The sequence below is a fragment of the Dryas octopetala genome, chromosome 5 (genome assembly GCF_963921425.1).
Source record: "Dryas octopetala chromosome 5, drDryOcto1.1, whole genome shotgun sequence".
NCBI classification, from domain to species: Eukaryota; Viridiplantae; Streptophyta; class Magnoliopsida; order Rosales; family Rosaceae; genus Dryas; species Dryas octopetala.
In genome coordinates, this window is record NC_141370.1 from 13087170 (window position 1) to 13112110 (window position 24941).

At 36.7% G+C, this 24941-nt stretch overlaps 2 protein-coding genes across 6 annotated transcripts; both read left to right on the forward strand.

Moving 5' to 3' along the window:
* Positions 1 to 277: 277 nt before the first annotated feature.
* Positions 278 to 7621, forward strand: LOC147284467 (uncharacterized). 4 transcript variants are annotated; one of them, XM_086245065.1, is made up of 4 exons: positions 389 to 491; positions 567 to 736; positions 3173 to 4994; positions 5500 to 7621. In XM_086245065.1, exons 3-4 carry the CDS (start codon positions 3270 to 3272, stop codon positions 7573 to 7575), a joined length of 3801 nt encoding a protein of 1266 aa, XP_086101191.1. In that variant the 5' UTR covers positions 389 to 491; positions 567 to 736; positions 3173 to 3269; the 3' UTR covers positions 7576 to 7621. The 4 variants fall into 4 exon arrangements, with proteins under 4 accessions (XP_086101190.1, XP_086101191.1, XP_086101189.1 ...); XM_086245064.1 differs by having other exon boundaries at positions 278 to 736; XM_086245063.1 differs by lacking the exons at positions 389 to 491; positions 567 to 736 and adding an exon at positions 2028 to 2212.
* A 9191-nt stretch (positions 7622 to 16812) lies between these two features.
* On the forward strand, positions 16813 to 21314 carry LOC147284468 (ternary complex factor MIP1 leucine-zipper protein (Protein of unknown function, DUF547)). 2 transcript variants are annotated; one of them, XM_086243412.1, is made up of 11 exons: positions 16813 to 17191; positions 17281 to 17405; positions 17881 to 17988; positions 18108 to 18224; positions 18406 to 18939; positions 19016 to 19359; positions 19445 to 19544; positions 19740 to 19799; positions 20091 to 20174; positions 20312 to 20428; positions 20808 to 21314. In XM_086243412.1, exons 2-11 carry the CDS (start codon positions 17343 to 17345, stop codon positions 21108 to 21110), a joined length of 1830 nt encoding a protein of 609 aa, XP_086099538.1. In that variant the 5' UTR covers positions 16813 to 17191; positions 17281 to 17342; the 3' UTR covers positions 21111 to 21314. The 2 variants fall into 2 exon arrangements, with proteins under 2 accessions (XP_086099538.1, XP_086099539.1); XM_086243413.1 differs by having other exon boundaries at positions 17329 to 17405.
* Positions 21315 to 24941: the final 3627 nt, after the last annotated feature.

Genomic DNA, 24941 nt, shown 5'->3' on the forward strand with positions numbered 1-24941 from the left:
ATGAATTAAGTGGATTACTATAACATCCTTAATTTTTTATATTTATTGTGTTGCAACTTGCAAGTAATAAGCAGTATATTCATGAGATGAGATCTAATAAATTGTCAACTAGGAAAGTTCGGTGGGATAAAAATCATAAAACTCATAAAAGTATGGCAGACTATAGACTATAGTCAACAAGTCAACAACAACAAAAAATATATATAAAAAAGACAAAAAAACCCAACCTTGACTTGAGAACGTGAAGGTTGCTCAATTTTTACAGATTGAATCTTCTCTTCCGTTGGTTCTCAATCGATTGTGCAAAGATCGCAGCTTATCTCCCTCAGATGGGGAGACTTATCTCTCCATTTTCTCTATTCTCTCTTCAGATGGGTGTTGTAGTGTAGTGGGTCATGGGTCCTATTTTACTTCTCTGGGGTTTAAATGGATCAGTCCAGTGACTCCAGTCACAGCCGTCCTTTGATCCTACAGCTGACATTCAATTCACAGTGGGTCGTCCTATTTATTTAGAAAATACCGAGAAATTCTACCATGCAAGTGATGCAACTATGTTACCTTTGCAGGGGGTCACGCCGCGCCGGAGAAGACAGAGTGAAGAGGGAGAAAGAGTCACGCCGCGCCGGAGAAGGAGGCCACTGGGAGAGAAACCTTGTGCGCAGGGGAGAAGAAGACAGAGAGAATAGGTTCAGATTTGAGTGTGTGGATGAAAAGAGGAAGAGATCCGAGTGATAAGGTAAGGCTGCACAGTGAAATTTTGTCTGTTCACAGCGAAATTTCGTCAAATTTCGTCGAAATTTCGCTAAAATTTCGACGAAATTTTACAGAAATGCATGTGAGGGGGGATCGAAATTTCGGGCCGAAATTTCGGCGAAAAATTACCGAAAATTAAGGGTAATGTGATAAAATTTCGGGATCCCTGAAAAACGAAAATTTCGGCGAAATTTCGCCGAAATTTTCGAAATTTCACTCCTTGATTATAGTTACTGTAAAAACTAATCATAATTTGTATGTATAACACGTAATGCGCATTGAGTAGAATAATGATATTACATTATTAATGAGCAAATTTATCATTTATGACAACTATTCAAATTAATCATCTAACTACATAACACCCGTTGCAATAAATTCAAAGTAATAGACTACCCATATGTCATGTGTGATTTAGTACTTTCAAAAACTAATCATAATTTGCATGTGTAACATGTGACACACATTGAGTGGAACAATGATATTACACAATTGTTAAAGTTAAAAAATAAACTTTTCTTTTTTTATATCAAATTAACCGTCTAATAACATACATTGTTATAAAGTCAAACTAATTGTCTAACAATGCGTTACAATAAAAAATAAAAACAATGTAACTATTTCAAGAAGGAAGAATGGGCCCAAAAATTAAAAAAAAGGAATATTTCGTATCAAGAATCTATTAAAAAAATATGCAGGAAACAAGGACCTACCTCGTTTCTGTGTGAGTGGTACACACCATGCCTCTAGCTTTTTTTAATCACCTCTATCTCTAAAATTACCATTTTGTCGGGGTTTTCATATTCTTTGCAAAGCAACAAACGGTGTCGTACCCGAGGACAAGGGTGGGTGGTGCAGCCTGAGCCCACAGAAGGCCGAGCCCTGCGATGCAGTAAGGCTCGGACCACAACGCGCCAAGGTGTTTCCTTTTCGCGGTCGTAGGTTCTAAGCTGGCACACGCCGCTTGGCCCAAGTAAACGGCACAGAGGGCAGATTCGTCTTTTCACATCCCAGACTAAACGCTTTGGGAGCACCAAATGCCAATTTCCAAACAATACAAAATTACAAAACGCCTTCATTTTAAAATTATATCCACCCTCTCTCTCCCCCACCCAAGTCGTCCAACTTCCATTCAACCCCACCTGGAAATGACCACTATACCCTTCGCACATTGAATTCGCTCGAGGCCAGCGTGGGTAGTTTGGTCATTTAAGCTCTGTATCTGTGGTTTTGTTGGTTCTCTGTGGCCATTCATTCGTTATTAGCAGGTGGTCTGGTGGTGCTGTGCTTGTGCTCTAAGCATACACACAGACATACTCTCTCTCAGAATCCAAGCCAAAAGCCCAGAAAACAAAGCTCCATCAAACCTCGCATGGTTTTCTCTCTCCTGATCAGCCATGGAGTTCCGAAAAACCCTAACAATCAGAGCTCGAGAGCTGCTCTCTGTGCTCCACCTCAGGTAGACTCCTCAGCACTCTCTCTCTCTCCCCCTCCACCTTTTCTCGTCGCATTTTTCTCTCCGCTCTTCCGCTACTTATTTTGCTCTCGATGTTTCCGATAACACCGTTTTCAAATTTTTTTTTTTTTTTTTTCATTTTCTTTTGCTTCACTTTCTCATCATCGGCTCCGTCTGTTCCTTCCCTGTCTTGATTGTTCAAAATATTTCTGCTTTTCGCCATTTTTGGACTGCTGATTACTTCATCGTTTTCCGTTTTAGACGCTGTTTGGTTCCGATTGTTTTTTTATTCGTGTCTTGCTTAGATGATTGTTTTTTTTTTCTTTTCTATTCTGAAGTTAGTAGAAATTGTGTTATTTTTTTTCTGTTCGTATTCTTTTTTGAGCTTAGTGAGCTTAAAAAGTTTCTGTAAGTGATTTTAGAGTAATAGTTTATGTATTTTGCGCGTGCTCTGTTATTTAGGAAGTTTTTGCTATTAATGGTGTGGTAAAGATTCATTTCCAAACTTGTTGGAGCAAATAGGTTTGCTGCTAAATGCACTGCCCCAATGCTTTTGTTCATTTAGCGTATATATCTAGCGCAAGATACGGCTGCTAATCGTTTGGAACCCTAAAAGAAGGGACTTTGGTTTTACTAGAAATTTAGGATATGCTATTGCTGCATATTGGACTTTCTAGTTTTTCTTCTATATTTTCTGTTATTGTTTTCTTTCTTTCTTTCTTTCTTTTTTTCCAAATTTTGGTGCAAATGTTTGCATGGCGGTGACTCCATTTGGCTGCTGAGAAAATGGAAATCGGAAATAAAATGAAAGAAAACTGATATTGCTCTGCTCAACGGCATTTCCTAATTTTTTTCTTATTGTTTTAATTAGTGGTCTATTTGCATACCAATTTTTACTGTGAAGTTTAGTAAACCTTCCTTACGTGTAAATTGTAATGCTATTTGCCTTGCTCAATTGTTCAGGGGATTGTCACATCCAACCAAAGCATTCCATGTTCTTTTGGTTTTAGCATGTACCCTCTTTTGCCTCGCTACATGTGAACGATGCTCTGGGAATGGGATGCAGAAATTATCAGACTGTGATGCTTGTAGCTCATATGGAGATAACTCTGATGTGGCTGTTGCGAATATTCTTCTTGGTGATACCACTTCAGACTATGGAATTCCAAGAACCCACTTCAACATTGGTAGTATATGTACTAGTTCTCATTCATTCTGCTTTCCCTCCACATTACCTGGTTTTTTGGAGCATAAAATCGAAGTGGCTGATGTAGAAGTTTCTGGGAGTCATTCTGATGATCTATCACCTGTAGGATCAACTGAGAATAGCAAGTTGGCAAGTAACAAAAGCTGGTCATCAGACAATGGTATGTTTAAGTTATTTAATGGAGGGATTGTTTCTTGTTCTTTGAACTCCAAAGAGGCTACTAATGAGTTTTCATCCATTCAAACTGATAGTGCTAATCAAAATGATCTTTCTTCCTGTAGAGGATCTTTACTTTATCAGAAGAGCACAAGTTTTAGGCCGAACAAGAACCCCGAGATGACCAAATCCAATTCCTTTGTTGGTTCTTCCTCACCCCATGTAGAAATTAGCCCCTCTGTATTGGATTGGGGGCAAACAAATATGTATTTTCCGTCATTAGCTTTCTTAACTGTGGAAAATACATGCAATGACAGGATTTTACATGTTTATGAGCCATTCAGTACTGACGTACAGTTCTATCCTTGCAATTTTAGTGAGGCTGTGTTAGGACCTGGTGAAACAGCTTCAATTTGTTTTGTATTCTTACCTAGATGGTTGGGCTTGTCCTCAGCTCACCTCATTTTGCAGACAAGCTCTGGTGGCTTCTTGATACAGGCTAAAGGTTTTTCCATTGAGTCCCCTTATGGAATTCACCCATTATTAGGCCTGGATGTTTCTCCCAGGGGAAGGTGGAGTAAGAAATTGTCTCTCTTTAATTCCCTTGATCAAATTTTCCATGTGGAGGAAGTTACCGCATGGATATCAGTGTATATGGGGCATACTTCCCATTATGCAGAGGCAATATGTAGTACTGAAAAACTTCAAGGTTCCAATGAGCTTGGGTTGCTGAGTTCTAAAGATCGGCTCGTTGTGAGTACTGGCCAAGTTGGTTTGCCTCTGCTGGCAATAAGGCCCCTTAGGAACTGGGAGATTGGTCCACACAGCAGTGAAACTATCATAGAAATAGACTTCTCAGTTGAATCCAAAGGAAAAATTTTTGGTGCAATTTGCGTGCGGTTGCTAAGGTCTTCACAGGACAAGTCTGATACTGTTATGCTTCCTTTTGAAGCTGAAGTGGATGGAATAGAAATCAATGATGATTTTACAGGATCTATCTTAGCATCTCTTGAGGTTTATGCCCCGTGTGCTGCTAGTGAAACTGTTGTTGCTATATCTCTGAAAAATTCTGCTCCTTACCTTTTGAGAGTTGTTAAGATTACTGAAGTTGCAGAGAGTAAAATTTTCCAGATTAAGTATGTTGAAGGCTTACTACTTTTCCCTGGCACTGACACATACGTTGCTGTGGTTTCTTGTACTCACCTACATGTCGAAATAAATGGACACTGTAAATTACTTATACTGACAAACGACTCAAATAGCTCGCAGATTGAAATTCCTTGCCAGGATGTTATTCATATGTGTTCAAGACATTGGAAGGATTCCACTGTTGAATATGAACATCAGTCTGAAAGGAGTGAATCTGGTGATATGAGGACAGTGTCCTCCGACAGTGGCTTGCAGTCGCCATCACAGATCAAGGTATGCATATTTCATGGATTATGTTTGAACTGGGTTGGCCTTTTGAGCTTTACTTTCTATGCTCTATGTACTTATGGTTCTTATATTTTCTATTTTTTTTACTTGTATTGATTATTTTATTTGTAGTCTTGTTTTTGTTGAAAAAGTGGTCAAGCATGGTCCCTGTCATATACAAGTATCTAGAACAGTCCTAGCTATTTAAAATCCCTTTCTCAAATTCTGGGTGCTGGAGCTAGCAGGTGTCCATTTATGAAATCCTTCTAAAAGAAAGAAAAAAAAATGCGTGTTTATCTGTAACAATTTTATTGACTATTATGGTAAGAGTATGCATTTTTATATGGCTGCAGTTGTGGCATTTGATCTCAGAATAATTTTGAACTTTTGTATGCTGTTCAATGTTCTTTACCCATGGACTATCTATGATCAATTATGTTGCATGATTTCTTTTATGCATAAACATCTTTATCCACAATAATAACAAATGTTTCTATGAACTTATTTGAAGGCAATGGAGACGGCAGGAGCAGATGAATTGGTTCTACGTAACTGGAAATCTCAAGATACCAAAAGTGGGATGTCTGTGCTTGATGACCATGAGGTATTCTTCCCAATGGTTCAGGTAGGAAGTCATTACTCTAAGCGGATCACTGTAAAGAATCCTAGTCAAAAGCCAGTTGTGATGCAGCTTATACTGAACTCAGGGGAGATTATTGACGAATGCAAGAGCCCAGATGGTCTTATACAGCCTCCTTCATCTGGTAGTTTGGTTTGCAATGAATCTACTTCTCCGAGTAGGTATGGGTTCTCAATAGCAGAAAGTGCAGTAACGGAGGCTTATGTTCATCCCAATGGAAGAGCATCTCTTGGACCAGTATTGTTTCACCCTTCAAATCGTTGTGGGTGGAGAAGTTCAGCCCTGATAAGAAACAATCTTTCTGGTGTGGAGTGGTTATCTCTGAGGGGATTTGGAGGGTCACTTTCCTTACTACTGCTTGAAGAGTCTGAACCTGTTCAGAGTGTAGAATTCAACCTCAGCTTGGCAATTCCTCTCAACATTTCTTCTCCTGACATGTTATTTCACATGGAAGATACCACTCCATCTTGTTTACAGCCATTATCAAAACAGCTCTATGCTAAGAATACAGGAGATTTGCCACTGGAGGTTAGAAGAATCAAAGTGTCTGGAAAAGAGTGCGGGATGGATGGGTTTATGGTACAAACTTGCAAAGGCTTTTCTCTTGAACCTGGAGAGTCAACAAAGCTTCTAATATCATACCAGACTGATTTTTCTGCAGCCTTGGTACAAAGAGATCTTGAGCTGGCCTTGGAAACTGGTATTCTGGTGATACCCATGAAGGCAAGGCTTCCTTTGTATATGCTCAATATATGTAAGAAATCATTGTTCTGGATGCGCTTTAAAAAATACTCTGCATCAGTATTCCTTGTTGTCTCCTTGATGCTTCTAGTGGTTTGGTATATATACCCCCAGGTGTTGGCCTTTTGCTCCTATGATTGTTTGTACAAGAACGATAAAGGTTCCCTGGCTACTACTATAAGTAGTACAGGAAAATCATCTCATGTACATAATCATAGAAACAGTAAATTTGCTATGTCGGGTGAGATGGGTAGTTTGTTAAGATCAGCTCAGGAAGATAAATCCTCGACGCAAGCATCTGTTGGTAGATATCCTGATGAACAGGGAGGGGCGTCAGAGCAGGAAAAATTTGCTCAGCATGCAAAACAAATTCTACAAGGTCATAAACAAACTAATGATTTCTCAGATACTCCAAAGAATAAAGCATTAGTTGAGAATTCTGATGAACTAGAAGCATCCCAACCTGGTAGCCTCACTGTCAAAACTGGAAAGGAAAAGGGAAGAAGGCGGAAGAAGAGAAAGGGTGCTGGTGCTAAACTAACAGGACTTCTTGAAGTTTCAAGTAGTCAAAGTGGAAATTCTACTCCTTCATCTCCCTTGTCTCCGTTCACATCTGTAACACCAAAACACATGTGGCCGCTATATCCTGATGTGGGTCAAGCTGTTGAGGCCCGGAATCCATTTACTCAAGTGGCTCACCAACGCTGTCAGAAAAGTCATGTTTTTAAATCTGCTTCTAAGGCAAACTTATCAGAGCCTGAGGTTTCTTTAATGCATTGTAATAATCACCAAAGCTTTCCTTCTCAAGAGCAGCCTTCAGCACCAAGAAAAACTGCGGCCAAACCTGTTTTGTTGCCTTCTGCTACCTTTCCTTGTGCGGGTAGGCCTGTACCTAATGTGGTATGCTCGCCCTCTTATCAGGCTTCAACCTCTGCTATTTCTCCACATGCTAAAGCCCCTGGGTCCAAACTCTGTGGCCAGAAAAATGGAGCAGAAGAAAAGGCTCGGCTTGGGGATGAATATACATATGATATCTGGGGTGACCATTTTCCTAGGCTTAAGTTGATGGGTAGGTCAAAGGATGTCACTTCTCTGGTCTCCAGCACCACAGAGAGTGACTCTGATAGCTTCTTTGTAAAGGGTCCACAAATCCTCATGACAAAGTCTCCACCAAGATCTGTAAGTTTTTTCCAACAAGATGGTTAATGATAAATTACTAAATAATTTATAACGTTTCTCTGCTGCCAGATCTCTCCTTGGCAGCTTATCCGTATGTTAATAACAAACTGAAAAAAAGGTAGCCTAAGCTGTAAATAATAAATAGCTTTGTATGGCCTTAAATAATAACAAGATCACTGTTAGCTATGAAAAGGTGGAAAAAAAGAACAGAACATAGATATTATACATTAACAATGAGATAAAAGATGGGAGGGGGATTGGATTGCTCTCAACTATTATAAGCTTTATGTAGCATGTGCAGTGCACTTCCAAACATTTTAATTTCTGAAAGGAAAAAGAAGTCTTGAATCGGGTTGTTCTGTTGTCCAACAAAGTTTAGTTAACTAACAACTAGCCATGTAAAACTTTGGGGATTTGGGTGGGGCACCGTAAAAGCTGCACTATTATTCTATAATGGAAGGAATAAATTTGGTGCTTAATGAATATTTAGAGTTAGTATTAGCAATCAATCCAATTTAAGACCTTCATGCATGAATGCACACAAAGGAAAATCAAATTCAAAATCTGAACCTTTCAAAACTTATGTTTGTGGCACTTGTATTTGAAGAGCCAAAGTTATGTCTGTTTGTAGAAACATTCCCAAGTGTATGCAATTTAGAAACTGCAGATCACTAATTAAATGGGCTGATACATGGATTCCAAGATAGCAAAAATCAAGACATATATAATAATCTTGAATTTCATTATTTGTTAAAAGTTTGTTAATGACTCTACTACTTCTGCAATCACCTTGTGTTTGCCACTGTACTTAATCACTTGGCTTTTAGGAAATTATGCTATTCAAATACATGGTTCTGAAGAATGGTTGCCTGGGCTTGTTTTTTTTGTCTAGTCTAGTGTTTTCTCGAAATTTCACTATTTTCATGCTTACATAAACCTGTCACGAATATTTCATGGGCTTCAATTTATTGTAATCGTGGAATTCCTGTTATATAAGCCTAATTATTGAAGTGGATGTGGCTTAGATTTTCCACTGATCAGTGATCACTCTCTTTCGAGATGAATAATATACAAAACTAATGACTGAATAAAAAGTGCTGTGATGTGTAGGGCCTTGGAGTTCTATGCTGATTAAACAGCCTAGCCCAATTTTATTTTATTTTTTTTTTCTGGATCATACTTGTAGAAGGGGTAGCAAAGCTCCTCTGATAATTTCACATGTGTCATGACATAGAAGCTGCCCGGGTTTTACAACATTCAATTGCTTGCAACAACCTAACAAAGATTAGCATTTGGACAAGATGTCCTTTTGGTGGAAATACAATACAGTTTGTCTTTTTAGTCGTTTTGCATACACCCATCATATATATTAGGACTGGTAGCAATTTCTTGTTGTTTGCCCCTACCAGTCTTTGTGAGATTGACCAACAGACCTTTACCTAGGGCTGGTTATAAATGCGATATGCCATTCTGGAATTTGCCCATTGATGTGCTTGAACAGTCTAGTCACTAGTCCATGCATATTCTCATAAACGCATGCACAGGCACGGGTTTGTGTGGTTGCTGTGGGAGACATTTTGGTATACAGATTGTTACTTGACATTAGAATCACAGCACCGCATGCATTTACTTCTGTAACTTTCACATTATAGTGGCTTCCTAATTAGGGCACTGCATGCAAGTCCTGTCTCTGCTACTACAACCTTATATAATTGAGAGGACAACGGGTATAGATAAGTTCAGGAAATAGCAGCGATGGTAACGGCAGAGAATGATAGCTCGTCTGCTAGCCAGCAAGTGAGGAAGATGAAAACCATAAAGGTGATGGGATTGCAAAAAACTGATTCATGGATGAGGACTTGCAGGGACCATGAGACTCACAGCTGGCATACCCATATGGAGCACTGTTTGTTATAAGAGCTGGCATAACTGCATGCAACTAAAAACAGTGACCTTGCCCAGTTGCCAGCTCAACAAGAAAATTCCTATTTCTAACCAGAACGGATAGCTCGGTATTTTATGTATTCGCAGTTTACCTTGAAGCTGACGAAGGAGTGAGTCGGGTTTTTTTTTTGTTACCTGAGAAAATCATGCCTTTCAATTTTGCTTGTTTCATTTTCTTCCTCTTCTAGTTTTAACTTCTAGCATTTATGTTATTCAAGCCAATTGATAAAAGGGGATCCAGGAGGGGAACTAAGGCTGCTGTAAATCTTGGGATCGCGTAATGAATCATATGCATTCTATCATTTGAAACCGTCAAGTTTGTTTATTCCATTGTTTCAATTGTTGATGTGGTCATTTACGTGGCAAGGGGTAAAGTGATGGTGGAATTGACGGATTTGACTGTTTCGATTTTGTAAGACACGTGAGAAACTTACAGGGGATAAATTGAGATAAAATTATAGTTTTAGGGAATAAATGTGCAAATAAGCATAATAATAGCTTTTAAGTCCCAACTACTAGAACAATTATTGGGCATAATTAATATACCGTTATTTAATATAACTAATTTATATGTAAGAGTATTGTTGGACATACATGTTTATATTTACAAGACATAATATTAATAATATTTCATATTATAACACATAAGTTGGTTATACCGTGTGATAGTGTATCAGGTATATTATGTCAATATTACAAGCAAGTACACCAATGGATATACCCTTTTTTTTTCTCCACCCATCAGATTACGTACAGCATACTAATCCCTAAAATTGACCACCACAGAACATAACTCAATAGTATAAGTCTTTGTTACCCAAAAGAAAATTACTATAAATTTCTGAACGTGAGGTTAAAAAATTTATTTTTTAGGTAAAATTGAACCCAACTAAAATGTTATGCTTGTCAGAACTCATAAGCATAGAATGAATCATCTAGCCCCATATTTATTTCTTGGAGTTGTACGTGTACAATCCTTGGCCCCCCTTTTATAAGAGAAAATATTCAAATTCAAGGTGACAAATTATAATATTTAGAACCTTTAATCTTCTCTCATATAATGATAAATGTTTTTGTGTAGTGTTCCCCACTAGCCATTTAAAACCAATCATACACATACTGACATACAGTTCCAATGTGCCATTAGGCCCATTACCCATTTTTCACAGCTATATGGTATTATAAAGTTTGTATTTCCAATACTGCACTCATATTACCTTATTTTTATAGCAAATGGTAAATGTATATCTGTCTTCAAGCCAAGAGCAACATATGTTGCCAAAGAAATAAGGATTAGTATCACAATAGAGATTTCAAATGCACATGTAGATAACCATTTTCGGACCAAGTTGGTGCTCAATGAGGACCACTACTAAATTAAATTTAGTCTCGTTTTTTATACATCACTTTTTTAATACTACAAAATTGGGCTTTCTTATTTAATCCCCACAAACAAAGACAAGTTGTTAGTTGCCACATAAAATGGATCTGTTTGTTTATGTACATAACCCTCCCCGAATGGTCAATTTCTTATTAGGGTCTTCCTTGTCCAATGGGTTGGGTCTCACCTCTTTCTCTTTTTCTTTTGGTCCCTCATGTTGCACCCATATGTCTTCAACTTAACTGCACAATATTTCACTTTATAAACACAATAATGAACAATCACTAATAACATTGATTAGTTTTTACAACTCCACTTCGAATCCAATTAGAAATTTATCGAGTCAGCTCTAAATACCCATCTTAGGCTCTAAAAATTTTCTTTGAACTACTCCACCTATTGCACATTTGAGTTGACATTCAACTATGTATCGGCTCGAACTGAAATGATGATTAAGTGCCATGCATACTACCCGAACCATCTGTTCTCGTACCAACACATTGAACACAATGCTCCTTAACTATTAACAACAAAAATAATAAGAATCAATTTATGGCTTCATTCTTTCTTTTGCAATATCATTCCATATCTCTAGGTTTCTTTATACCCCTTTTACAGTTCTACCTTTTAAGATCAAATCTAGTATTGAAGTATCGAGTGGAGGAGAAGGGATTAGAGAAAGTTTCTCTGCATGTGCCCTGCTTTGCTTTTGCTCTTCTTTTTCACGGCTGCATCAACTTCAGCATTGCATGTATTGTTCCACTTTTTGGCTTTTGGCCTCACCTCACTACTCGATTTCTCTTTCACAGTTTCACCACAAACTGAGCCCCAAATTTTATGGTGGGTCTTGGCCACACTAGCTATTAATTCCCTATTTTTGGGACCGCTAGCTCCTCAACCCCAAATAAAAAGTAGAGCCAGCTATTAATTCCCTATTTTTAGGACCATCTCGTGAATCTTTGATATGGTTTAGAGTAATAATTGTATGCATTGTACCCTTTTCTTCTGGGAATTATTTGTACCCTTTATCTTTACAGAGAAGTCAGTTCACCAATCCTTTTATGTCGGCCCATTTTCAAGCTAATATGGTAAAAAACAGCACACCGTGACAATCAACATTCTGTCAATGGATTGTATAACATATATGCATGTTACATCACTTTGAATAACAATTAATGAAATGGCTCCTAGTTGCTTAACTTAGAGGCCCTTTATTATTTTTTTTTTTTGGGTTTTCCACAGTACATACAATTTGACCCGTAAAGCTTTTATTATTTTTTTTAACAATAATGCTAGTTGTCTCATATTTTTTCTCCCACATTTATATCACACCTGATGTGTCATTACTTTACTGGAATGGTATTTTTTTTTTCTTTTTTAGGTTTTATTTTTTAATTTTTAGTGTCCAATGTATGAATGCCATGTAAGATGGTATGCAATTGTGGTATAAAAATATGATAAGTGTAGCATTACTGTTTTTTTAATTTTGAAAAGGAGAAGAACAAGAATTGAAGTTTTGTTATAAATGTGAAGGTACGTGAAATTTTTTAACATTAAAACTATAAGCTTTTCCGAAACTTCCATATATACCATTTGGGTCGATCCTAATAGTAACAAGCAGCAGATTATTAATCGTGGAGTAATGATGATTAGGGAAATGTCTAGGCCCTCTTTATTTGAATATGGCATGCCACCACCATATGGGAAAGGTCGGGCTCAACTAAAAGGAAGGGCCTATGCGATACTGATTTTCTTGCTAATAATGGCTAAATTATTTATACAAGATAATTATGGGCCACACCCAATATTAGGAATGGTCCTAATAAGGGTATTTGCATATTAACAATCGATTAGTAATCTTAGTTGTTCATAATTCAACATAGCCTAAAAAGTGAGAACCCTTTTACCCTATACATAGGAAACGACGGGAGATAGTTGGGTTGGTGAGAACGGAGGGAGGAGGTACAATTATTTCAGTGGCTTGATGTATGACTTAAACATTCAACATGTCCCCTGCCCCGCACACACACACAAAGAGTTGTCACTTCAACTTATGATTATAAAGTCCAAAGATTTTAGACTATAGAAACATCGAAGGTTTCTGTCACGCCCTAATTTTAAGGATTTCTGTCACACCCCATTGAAGTTTATGTGATTCACACCTCAACTCAACTTGAGAAGGGTTTTGCTAGGTTGGGGCTTCATGTTCTCACAATCTCTCTAGTACGTACTCGAGCTGTCACCCACCCACACATATATATATGTGTGTGTGTGCGCTTAACGTGATGTATAAAATGCATGTGTTACTATGGAAAGTAAAACATATTTAATGTATAGATCAATGCTTTAATTAAGAAAATGATCAATTAGTTAAGTTATGAGAAATTTTTTGAGAGATCAAGTTTTGCTTTTCGCTCGACAAAAAGTTTGTAGAATGATGTTGGGGATTAGTTGGTCGATCGAGCAAGCGCATGAGGGAGAGACTGTGAGAGAGAGGCATGCTTGAATGATGCACATGATGCATAAATGTATATGAAGTGCACGCTCACGTGCTTGTGCTAATAGAAAATGCAATGCATCATTGAGACCATGTACCTAATTTTGTTTTTTCATCATGTCCTATATACTATACTAATATACTATCATCTAATATTTTATAATACTCAATTTATATATATAACAGTGCATTGGGGAAATGGGAATGCTCTCAGAGTCTACTTAATTTTAATGATATTCTTGTGATGGTGTCAAGACTCAAGAATTGAGGGCTAATTGAGGACTAAATCTTCCATGGAGCATACCCCATGCCCCATGAAGAGTCTCTCCTAAATTCCTAATTGAGTTATTTTTTTCCCTATTGTCCAATTATGCCGTTGGGTGCTGATTTTTGTTTTAATTTTCGATTTTAAGAGAGAAATGTCTATTTTAACCTTTCAACGATTATCAACAAGTTTATAACTTTAGTGATAAAATAATTTACGTCTCTTCCCTGTACTCATGGAAGATTTGAGTCTTACCAGCTCTCATCTCCGATCTTAAACAAGAAAAAACAATTATCTATGTCTCAACCAAAATCCTGAAAAAAAAAAAAAAAAAAAAAGTAAATGGTCCAAACTAGGTCGTGCAATTGTTTATTCTTCTGAAAAAAAAAAACAATTAAAATATGTTTCTTGTGCACATTAATAGTTGCTTGATTTTGAAGAAAGAATCATATTAATTTCATAACAAATTCAGATTCCCAAATAAATAAATGGTCCAAGCTATGTCGTGCAATTATATATGCCGGGTTGATCACGTATTTCTATCTGATGTTACAATTAATAAATTCAATATTGCTTAAGCAGTTTGTGGCGTACGTTGATGGCTATCTTTCATCTTCTGTCTCCATGCATGTTTCGGATGCCTCTAACAATCATTTGGATTTTGTATTACACAATGAGGAAAGAGAGAGAGAGATGGATTTGATAACATAATTTGGATTTTGTCATCCATTTATATTAAGGACCGTTGAGTCTAGATATCAAATTACAATATTTTTTCATTTTAATTATCAAAATGTTTATGTTATTTCACTTTAGATACTAAATTTCAGTATAGTTACTAACTTTAAAAAATATGATTATATCGAGCTGTGACTGTCTAACAGTCATAACTTTTTTATTGATTTGTTATTTTTTTAATATTTGCAAAGCTTAAACTTTAATTTTTAGTCTCTGTGTTATAGGACTTCATCTCCCAAACTAATAAAAAACATTAAACTCTTATAAATTTTGAATTTTTATGAATTTGAAACAATCACAATTGTGACTGTTCGAGAGTCACACCTATATAACAAACTAATATGTGACCTAATTCAAAATGTCTTCTTCTAGCTAGGTTAGTACCTAAACTAAAAAAAATTAGTGTATTGTTGTTATTGGAGTAATCTTATACCGTACACTATGTCAAGATCGGGGAAGTTAACAACTGGCTTTCGCCATCATTAATTAGAAGGTTGGCTTTTGCTTACTTTAAAAAGGCATATATATTTAATAAGCAATCAATTAAATCTTTCAGTACCTGAGACTCTGGAGTGATATTAATTACAGCAATAAACATGGGCAAGTAACACCTATATCATTAATCAATATTGGTACTTTAGAGTTTACAGTAAGAGATTGATGCTTATGGCCCGCAGTTGGTAAACTTAGTACTTACACTTGAAGAGGTTTAATAACTTTGTAGCTGACATCACAGGTGTTCACAACGTTCTGTTATTACTTAGCTATAAATGTTGTATGGAATCACCACTCTAAAGACCTTCTTTTTTCTACATTGTTTCTTGTTTTGCTTTTTAGGCAATATAATTTCATAATCAGAATTATTTATTTTTTAAAAAAATTAGAATTAAATATCAAACCAATAATTTTTTTGTATAACATGAAAACTATATAATATTTTAATTGAACTACCAAATTTAAATGTAGTTTTTTAGATTATGTTACAAATATGTTGGCCCATTTGATTTGATATTTTTATTCTTTGGCCCACATATTTGTGATGTAATATTATTTTTATTTTTTTATTGTAGTGGCATGTGATGTAATATTTGTAAATTTTAATACTTTTTACTTTATTAATTTGTTTGACTTTTCAACTAGTACATAATCTAAAATGCTATTTAATTTTGGTACCTAAACTAAAAAATTATTAAAATTTAGTAGTTAAAATCAATAGATCTTTATTTTTTATATTATAAAAATTTATTTAATTATTTAATTACTATTAAATAAATAGACGTAAATCTGAAAACATAATATGTCTAAGGACGATTTTTTCAAAAAAAAAAAAAAAAAAAAGATAAACCATGATTCTTTTTTTTTTTAGTCAAGTAGATAGACCATGATTCTAATTGTTACTAAAATCACCTATTTATTTGACTTAGTTAATTTTTATAGAGATGACCTTTAAAGCTTAATCTAGAGATGAATGATTTTGATTATAAAATTACATTTCGGAATGAAAAAGAAAAAGAGAAAAAGTAAAAGCTGGGAGAAGGATAAAAAAAAGATAACTAACATTTCTACTGATGGGAGTAGTGGACGTCTATAAGTGGATATATCAAGATAAATTTTCACACATGTTGGTACCCGTCGTTATTAAGTTGAGAACAATGTCTTTCAAGTCTATTATTACCCGTTTTGTTATACATTTCTCTTGTAATATTTCCAATTACAAACGAAAATATGAAACACTATCAAAAGAGGAAAGGAAATTAAAACATTAACATTATTAGGGTCACTATGACCCTGTTGAACCCTACCCGAATAGTAAATATGATTTTATATTACAAATGTCTGCTAGCATGTTCTACCTCCAAATTGCAAGTGTCTCTTTTAAAATCATAAGTATTTTCCAAAGATTGAAAACAAAGGGAATATCATTCTTATGTATTCTAGAAGGAGTCAGGGCTGAGGTTTTAAAAGACAAAATGAGTAGCATGGAAAATTAATACAATTGGTTGTAATTAATTAATCATTCTAAAATAAAACCAATGTGCACAATTGGTTAAAGAATGAAGTCCAGAAAGGAATCCAAAGAAAAGATGTAAGAAAAAGAAGATTGGTTGGTCCTGCATTATTATGATAAGTTAGTAGTAGGAATCAAAAGAGGGATGAGTTGAGTGGGAGTGGGAGTGAGTGTGAGTGCTCTATCTGTGCATGTTAATTCATCATGAGAGAGTAGGTTGTCCGTTGTCACACACACACACACAAAGGCCTAAAGTTGCAACTTGCACAACTCAACTCTCTTGACAGGTCACTCTCTCTCTCTCTCTCTCTCTCTCTCTCTCTCTCTCTCTCTCTCACTTGGGTTGGAGCATAGGAACTACAAGAAGAAGAAGCACTAAAATTTGAAGGAGGGAGAGACTAGAGAGAGAGAGAGAGAGTGTGTGTGTGTGAGTCTTTCTTTCTGCCTGTCTCCATCTCTCTCTCTAACTTTCATGTTAATTTGTTTATTCTAGAAAAACAAACATTTACTTGATTAATAATCTGCAAGTACTACAATGAATTAAACTTTGGGTAGTTGTTTGTAATATAAAAATAGCAGAGTGTACAGTTGGTTCTAAGCTTGTCCATCTGTTACGCTTTTCTTGGATGACGCTTCAAGCTCAAACCCCGTCGTTTTCTGCTTCTTCTGGGTCTTGTCACCTGTGGGCTTTTCCTGCTTTCTTTCTTCACTCTGTTTGAGAATTCAGATATATAAACAAAAAAATCCACCCATTTCTCTTTCTGGGTCTTCCCCATTTAAACTTTCCCGCTCTCCAAACAATATGAAAATGTCTCTCTCTCTCTCTCTGTCTTTTTAGTTTTAACTATTACTTTTTATGTGTGTATCATATTTAGTAGTTACCTGTTTTATATTTTCAGGGTGTATTAAATTTGTACCATCGATCCTTCTCTTCTCTCATTTTCCAGCAAACTGAAAAAAGATGAATACCAGAGTACGCACCAATCTTCAGACCAGGAAAGCTGCTGCTTTAAACCATGATAAAGTAAGTCTTGCTCTTCTTTAAAGCCGAGAGGTCTTATCAGTAACAAATTTCGAGATGACTCTGTTCGTTTCTCAAGAAAGAAGAAAATATGAGGGTCTAGTCTTCTAGAGCTTGAAACCTTTCTCAAAACCTGAAAAAAGATTCTGGGTGTGGTATGGGGCCTATGGGCAATTGGCATCCCAAAATGGGTTTTCAAATTTACTTCAAAAGAAAAGAAAAGGCTTAATTAATTTCAGAACTGCTTCATGTCCATTTTTTACATTTAATTTTAAAAGTATAGCTGTATAGGACTTATTAAATAGTCTTTCAAATCCTGCTAATCTTCTAGTGAACTGTAAAAAGTGAAGCACTTTTGATCCAAATCCAAATTGGGTTCTTTTATTTCTCTCAAGAAACGAATAGTTTTTTTTTTACTCAGACACACTGCTCCCTTTTTCTTATTTATAACATTATTATTTTATATTGAATTACAAAGAAGGAGAAGATGGAGACTCAGAAGAAGAGCAGAGTAATGGGTGCTGAGAGAAGTGGCATCAATCGTCGTCGATCCACCAGAGAAAGAAAAATGGCTTTGCTACAAGATGTACTACTCTTCCACTTGTTACCCCAACATTTCAATTGGGTTTTTAGTTTTTGCTGTAAAAGGACTATTTTTGTTGAATATGCATTCGTTGACTTATTGGTGAGCTCTGAAATTTACAGGTTGATAAGCTGAAGAAGAAGCTCAGACATGAAGAAAATGTTCACAGAGCATTGGAAAGGGCTTTTACAAGACCATTAGGAGCTCTGCCTCGTCTTCCTCCTTATCTTCCTCCATATGTTAGTACAATTTACCATTTTTATTTACTCTCTCTCTCTCTCTCTCTAAGAATCAATGGCATAGAGGAGAGGGAAACCCAGATGAAGCCTTTGCCAACATTAAAATTGATGGTGGATGTACTTTATTTTATTGTGACATAAGAGTGATGTGAATTGTGAAGTGTGGTACACTTTGTTTCAGACATTAGAACTTCTGGCTGAAGTAGCTGTTTTAGAAGAGGAGGTTGTGCGGCTTGAAGAGCAGGTGGTTAATTTTAGACAAGGTCTCTACCAGCAAGCTGTCTATCTATCCTCCAAGAGGAATGTGGAAAGTTTGAATGACTCAATTGACCAGACCCCAATTAGAAGCTCCAAACATCAGAGGTCAAAGTCTTTGTCCCATAATGAGTTCATGTCAGCAACATCAGCCACCAGGCTTCAGCCTTCTCTTGCTAGATGTGCTTCTAGCAGAAAGCTACTGTCCACTGATACTGTCCCTGATCGAACTACGAATTGCTCTAGTAGACAAGTTAGTGGAAAACAAGCATACAGGAAATTCAATTCCTTCACAGCTCTTTCAGAAGATAGGAGAGGAAAAGAGAATCGATTGTGTTCGAATGCTGTGAAGGATAAGCAATCTCCTGACAAGAAAACTGCCAAAACTGTGACCCCAGTGAAGAAACCTTCCACCAAACATGAATCTGTGGAGAAGTGTTTGGACCCCTTGAAGTTAGAGGTATGCTACTGAGATATCCCAATTAGATTCAATCTGTAAAAATTGTGGCTATTTATTTGTGCCTTTGATTGTTCAGCTAGAGTGCAGATTAGTAGACCAGGAAAGAGCACATGAGAGTTCATCTGGGTCTTCGGGTGATAGGGTGCCGGAAGCAGATAACAGTCCTAATAAAGTATCAGAGGATATTGTGAAGTGCTTGTCAAGCATTTTTGTGAGGATGAGCACTTTGAAGGGCAAAGCAGAGGAATTGGGGACTTCTAATGCAGCAAATGGAGAGACAGGGTTTCGAGATCCTTATGGTATTTTTTTAGAATTCAGAGATATAGACATTGGTCCCTATAAACATCTCTGTTCAATTGATATTGGTTCAATTGATCTTAACAGAACAACAAGTGCAATGATTCTGATACACAGATTAAAGTGAGTTATTAGCCTGTTTATTCTTGGTCATCTGCTAATACTGCTTGAGATTGATTTTGATTTCTCTTTTCAAAAAAATATCCAGGTTCTTACTTGAAAAGCTTGCCTCTGTGAACTTAGAGGGTCTTAACCATCAGCAGAAGCTTGCATTTTGGATCAACACTTATAATTCCTGCATGATGAAGGTAAGATGCCCCTCTATCAAGAAATTGAAAATTAAAGAGGAAAGATTTAGAATGTACCAACTGCAAGTTTAAGCAAATCTTTTTATGTCTTTGGGAGTTGGGACATTGTGTATCTTTGAAAATCTGCTTTGCCCTTACCTTGTATAGCTAAAGCAAAATCAAAACTCAAAACAGTTTTTATTAACAATGTTGTAGGCATGTCTAGAGACTGGTATACCTGAGACTCCTGAAATGGTTGTAGCACTAATGCAAAAGGTAAGGTTAATCCATCATTTATTTCTTATTTACACTTGAAATTTTTGTACTTCCTGTTTCAGCAGTAGAATCAATCTCAACTTTATTGGATTTCATTATTGGTGTCTCTTAATGGTTTTCCTCCCATGTTCTTAGTGAATTATTGATCTTTGACTTTATATGCCCCACATTCCATCATGCACACCATTCCATTATGCAGTGTGCTGTTTCTGTTAGATAATCATTTTGTCGGATAATCAACTTTCGGATAACCATTTTGTAAATTGATTTCAGCCATGTTTTTTGCATTAGGCAACGATAGTTGTGGGGGGACACTTGCTGAATGCAATCACAATTGAGCATTTCATTTTGAGATTGCCTTATCACTTAAGATTCGTAAGTACATTCACCCTAAACTTCATTATACTTTTAAGCAACAGTTGACTGACTTTTCTTGAGCCTTCAGTGTTTTCTAATGCACACCTCCTTTAATATGCCATTTAAGTTTCACACTTTTTCTACTGTTACAACAGACTTGTCCAAAAGCTGCAAAAAATGATGAGATGAAAGCTCGCAGCATATTTGGATTAGAGTGGTCTGAACCCTTGGTTACATTTGCACTTTCTTGTGGAAGCTGGTCCTCCCCTGCTGTAAGCTAATTTCAAATTTATCCTGTACTTTAAAGTTATTCCTTCTTTAAAAAATCTTAATGAGGTAGTTACACTTTCATTCGTTAATAAGATCTAATTTGCATTAAGCCCCGGTGTTTGATTGGATTTTTATTCTAGTCCACATAGCTACATTAAATATACCTACATAAATTATGTTAATATACCTACAAATATGTATATAAAATCAAAGAACTAGAATCAATATCCAATCTAACACCCGGTTTATTGAAGCTTAAATCTTGCGGTAAGGAGGAAAAGCAAAATTTCTATTTTGCTGACTACCTTGAAATTTTCAATATAAGTGTATTCTGGTTTATAGATGTGGTACTGATATGTCAAAGATTTTTGTCAAACAAAGGTGAGGGTGTATTCTGCATCTCATGTTGAAGAAGAGTTGGAAGCAGCAAAAAGAGACTATATACAGGCAGCAGTTGGCATTTCAAGGACAAACAAGCTGATAATCCCCAAGCTATTGGATTGGTATCTACTTGACTTCGCAAAGGATTTGGAATCATTGGTTGATTGGATTTGCATGCAGTTACCCAGTGAACTCAGGAATGAGGCAGTTAAAAGCCTTGAAAGAAGGGGAAGAGAAAACTTTTCACAGTTAGTGCAAATTATGCCTTACAATTTCAGTTTCAGGCTGCTCTTACAGAGATGAGACATTTTATTTCATTTATTTATTTTTTTGTCTGATTCTTTAGTCTACATAGTTTTGTGAACATTGGATATGGTGGGTTTGTATATTGATATAGTGGTGAAAGTACATATAACCTAAGCATATGTATGAAAGTGTGGGCAGAATGGTAATTTCCCCACAAAATTGGGTCTGGGGAAGAATATGTGAAGATGACAATTTCTTCAAGTCACTGCATCTGTTTTTTATTTTATTTTACTTTTATATACCTTTTCAAGGATGGTCAAGTTAAACTATTGAGTGATTCATGAATGTAGGTGTCGCATACAAGTTCATGCATATGTATAAATCAAAATGTCAAACTATTCTTAATGAGGCTTCAGCAAACTCAAAGATCAGAACTTGGTATTACTAATTACTTTTAAGCTAATAAACGTCCCCACATGACCAACCTGTGTCTTTTTTATTCCTCTTTGGTACAATCATTTTGCATCTCTAATTGGTGGGTGAAAATAATCCCTGCAGACAAAGGCCAGGGACTGTTTGGCAATGTCGAGTGACAAATTATTCAGCCAATCAATGAATAACCATGAATTAGCCATGGACACTGAAAAAGAAGCCTGTAGGCTCTCTGAGACTCTTAACTTTGGTTGAGTGTACAAAAAAGTACTTGGGTGACAATGCATTGCACCTTCCAAAGAAGAAATGAGAAAAGTGGGAAGAAATTTTGGGTTGGTTGCTTTTGGGTTGCCCCTTTGGGCTTTGAGAAACATGAAGTAGTGGTAGGGTAACAAATTTGGCCCATCATGGAATCCAAGATACTCATCATCATCAAATGATGAATGGTTTTTAAGAGAGAAAAGATGAGGTACATTAGGTAAGAGGCTAAGACACAAGCTAAGCTAGGTATACTATCTATCTGTGAAGTCTAGTGTAATGTATGGACCAGGGGAAACAGTTGGAATCTGACTTTGTCCCTTTGGTAAGGAAAAGGCTGAGCTTACAGCATTTGGACAAGGTTGCATTAAAGCAAAGCAACAAAAATTGCTCTGAGATGCAGGAAAAGAAGATGCCCCTCTACCTCTGTGTTGTTGGTGTTGCTTTTGGAACTTCTGTTATTTTACTTAGAACCAAACAGAACCAAAATCATTAAAAAAACTAGTCGCTTATGAAACTTCTGTTGTTTTGCTAATGTCATTTGCATTTGTGGGTCAAACCTTTGTTCAAATGTGTGTAATTAGGATTTATGACAAGATATTAAACGTCCAACTGCGATGCTGATATATATATATATTTTTTTTTTTTGCTACATATTTTTTAGGAATTAAAACTTGAAACATCTCTAATATTATAGAATACCACTAAATCAATTACTAGTTTGTCAGATAAAATTACACAATGAGACCGTAAAATAGGTTAATAATAAAGTGGTGATATAATGTCTAAATTTCATTTTAGGGATTATCAGATGGTCTTGGAACTGACCTAGTGCTTTCTAGAAACATGTTGTGGTAACAGAATATGAGTCACTCAGTAAAGCTACCCTACATTGTAGCAATCTATACCAAGAGAAACAACGGCAGCAACATGCAGTTTTACAACACTATAATGAGAAATTTCACGTGGCTATGACAAAGTAATTGAGAAAAAAAAAAAAACAAAAAAAAAACACTGTATCAACTCAATCTTTGATTCTCTCATCTCAGTGCTACGTAAAATCTAGAGAGTAAATGTGAAAGTGTTTGTTTTCATTAATTGAATCTTTGTTTACAATAGGAGATTTATATAATTCTTGTAACTTTTTTTTTTTTTTGCCAGGATACCATCCTTGTAACTTAATCTAGAGCATACTTGTGTAAATATAAGTAAACAGTGACGGATTTAGAATTTTGATTTTTGGGGTCATTCTTAGATAAACCTTATCACTCCAACTATATTTATTATAGAATATAAACCAAGTCGGTTCTAATATGAACATCAAATTTTATTTCTTTTAACCACAACATATTAGCCCGTAGTAATTCTCATCAGGTATTAAATGCCCGTAATTACTCAAATAGTTGATAGTCTACTTTAGTTTGCTCCAATATCCCAAATCAAATAAGTGAAATATCATAAAACTACAAAATGTGATACAAAATATTAACATGTTGGGGGGGAAAATGACAACCATTTTTTTTAGAGTGCTACTATTTGCACACCCTTTTTTTTCTTTTTGCACACCCTTTCACTCTTTTTTTCTCCTACACACCCCACGGCCCACATATTCATCTCAAATTCAAAATCTCTCAACACACACCTAACCCATTACCAAAATACCCTCATTTCATTACACACCCACACACCCCCATTTTTCTCTTTCTCACTCTCTCTCCTTCCCTCTCTCTCTTTCTCTGTCAACACACACCCGTGCACCACCAGCTTCCCCACCACCCTGCTCGCAGCAGCACCACCGGACCTTCCTCGCGCGCAGCACCACCTTCCTCGCAGCACCAACCCCGCGCGCAGCACCACCTTCCTCGCACCACCACCGCGCGCAGCACCACCTTCTGCACCTTTCTCTCTCTCCTCCCTGCTGCTCTGCCCGACAGCTCTGCCTAGCTCATTTCTCTTTCTCCTTCGCGCCCAACAACTCTGCCCAGCTTGCACGACCATGCCGCAGTGCCAGCTAAGAGGATGAGCTTCGCAGGCCGTTCGGCAGTCATCCGTCGAAACCAGCGGGTTCGTTCGGCAGCCATCCGTCGAATCCGGTGGGTTCGTTCGGCAGTCATCTGCCGAAGCCGTTAGTTTCGTTCGGTGGCTGTCTACCGAACCAATCGCAGCGACAGAGAAAAGGAGGGAAGAGAGAAGGGGGAGAGAGAGAGAGAGAGAGAGAGAGAGAGAGGAGCCGAGGAGGAGTTGCCGGGCTGGTTGTGGTGGCTGTTTTGGGGGTGCTGTGGTGATGGTGCATGCGGAGAGAGAGGAAGATGGTGGTTAGTGGTGGCTCGGGTGGTGCTGCGCGCGGTGGTGGTGCGAGGAAGATGGTGATCGGGCGAGTGGAGAGGAGAAAGGGAGGTGCCGAGGAGGGCTGCCGGGCTTGGAAGGAAAAAAAAAACAGAGGAGGGGTCTGAACGAGAGAAAAAAAAAAAAGAGGGAAACAGGGAGGGGAGGGGCTGTTTAGTCCTTTTTTTTTTTGGGTATTTTTTTTTTCAATAAGGGTGTGCAAAATAGCAGCACCCTTTTTTTATTATAAAGCCACAATTCATATGACATTGAGTAACTTCTCTCGCATGTAATTCAATGAGGTATCAATGTGTTTTTTGCTGCTTCTTTTTTCTTTCAAAGATGAGGGACTAAGGGTACAAGTGTCTCTTTTTGTCAAGCGCTACTTTTTGTTCCCCAAACAAAGCCGTACAAATTGCAATAACGTTTTCGATGCTCTCCCCTTGTTAGTAGAGGCCCATCCGGCTAAAGCCAATGAGAAGGAAGCTTTTTTCACAGTGCAGGATAAATTTGTGCACCTATCAGAAAGAATCCAGGACAAGGGAAAAGCAAACACAAATGAGCACAAATGGTAACATGCTCGATTTTTATTTTTGGTCCGAAAATCACATGTTGGAATTCTAAGTTGAAAATTAGAGATTGTCCACTTTGCATATTTTTAGTGAATTAACTAATTAAAGGTTTATTCTGACAAAAAAAATTAATTACAGGTTTTCATTTCCAATTAATTATCAAAGCAGAAGAGTATGCCACCAGAAAGATTTGTGCTTTTTCTTTATCTTTTTATTCTTTTTTACTCGTTATTATGAGTATTTTCTTTATTGAATTAAATTGAAATAAGATTGGGAAAAAGGAAGAAAGAAACAAAGAACA

Coding starts and splice junctions, on each gene's coding strand:
- LOC147284467 (XM_086245063.1), top strand. CDS start 2,151: ATGGAGTTCCGAAAAACCCTAACAATCAGAGCTCGAGAGCTGCTCTCT. Junction 2,213..3,172: donor CTCTCTGTGCTCCACCTCAG/GTAGACTCCTCA, acceptor TCAATTGTTCAG/GGGATTGTCACATCCAACCA. Junction 4,995..5,499: donor AGTCGCCATCACAGATCAAG/GTATGCATATTT, acceptor ACTTATTTGAAG/GCAATGGAGACGGCAGGAGC.
- LOC147284468 (XM_086243412.1), top strand. CDS start 17,343: ATGAATACCAGAGTACGCACCAATCTTCAGACCAGGAAAGCTGCTGCT. Junction 17,406..17,880: donor CTGCTTTAAACCATGATAAA/GTAAGTCTTGCT, acceptor TGAATTACAAAG/AAGGAGAAGATGGAGACTCA. Junction 19,360..19,444: donor ATTCTGATACACAGATTAAA/GTGAGTTATTAG, acceptor AAAAATATCCAG/GTTCTTACTTGAAAAGCTTG.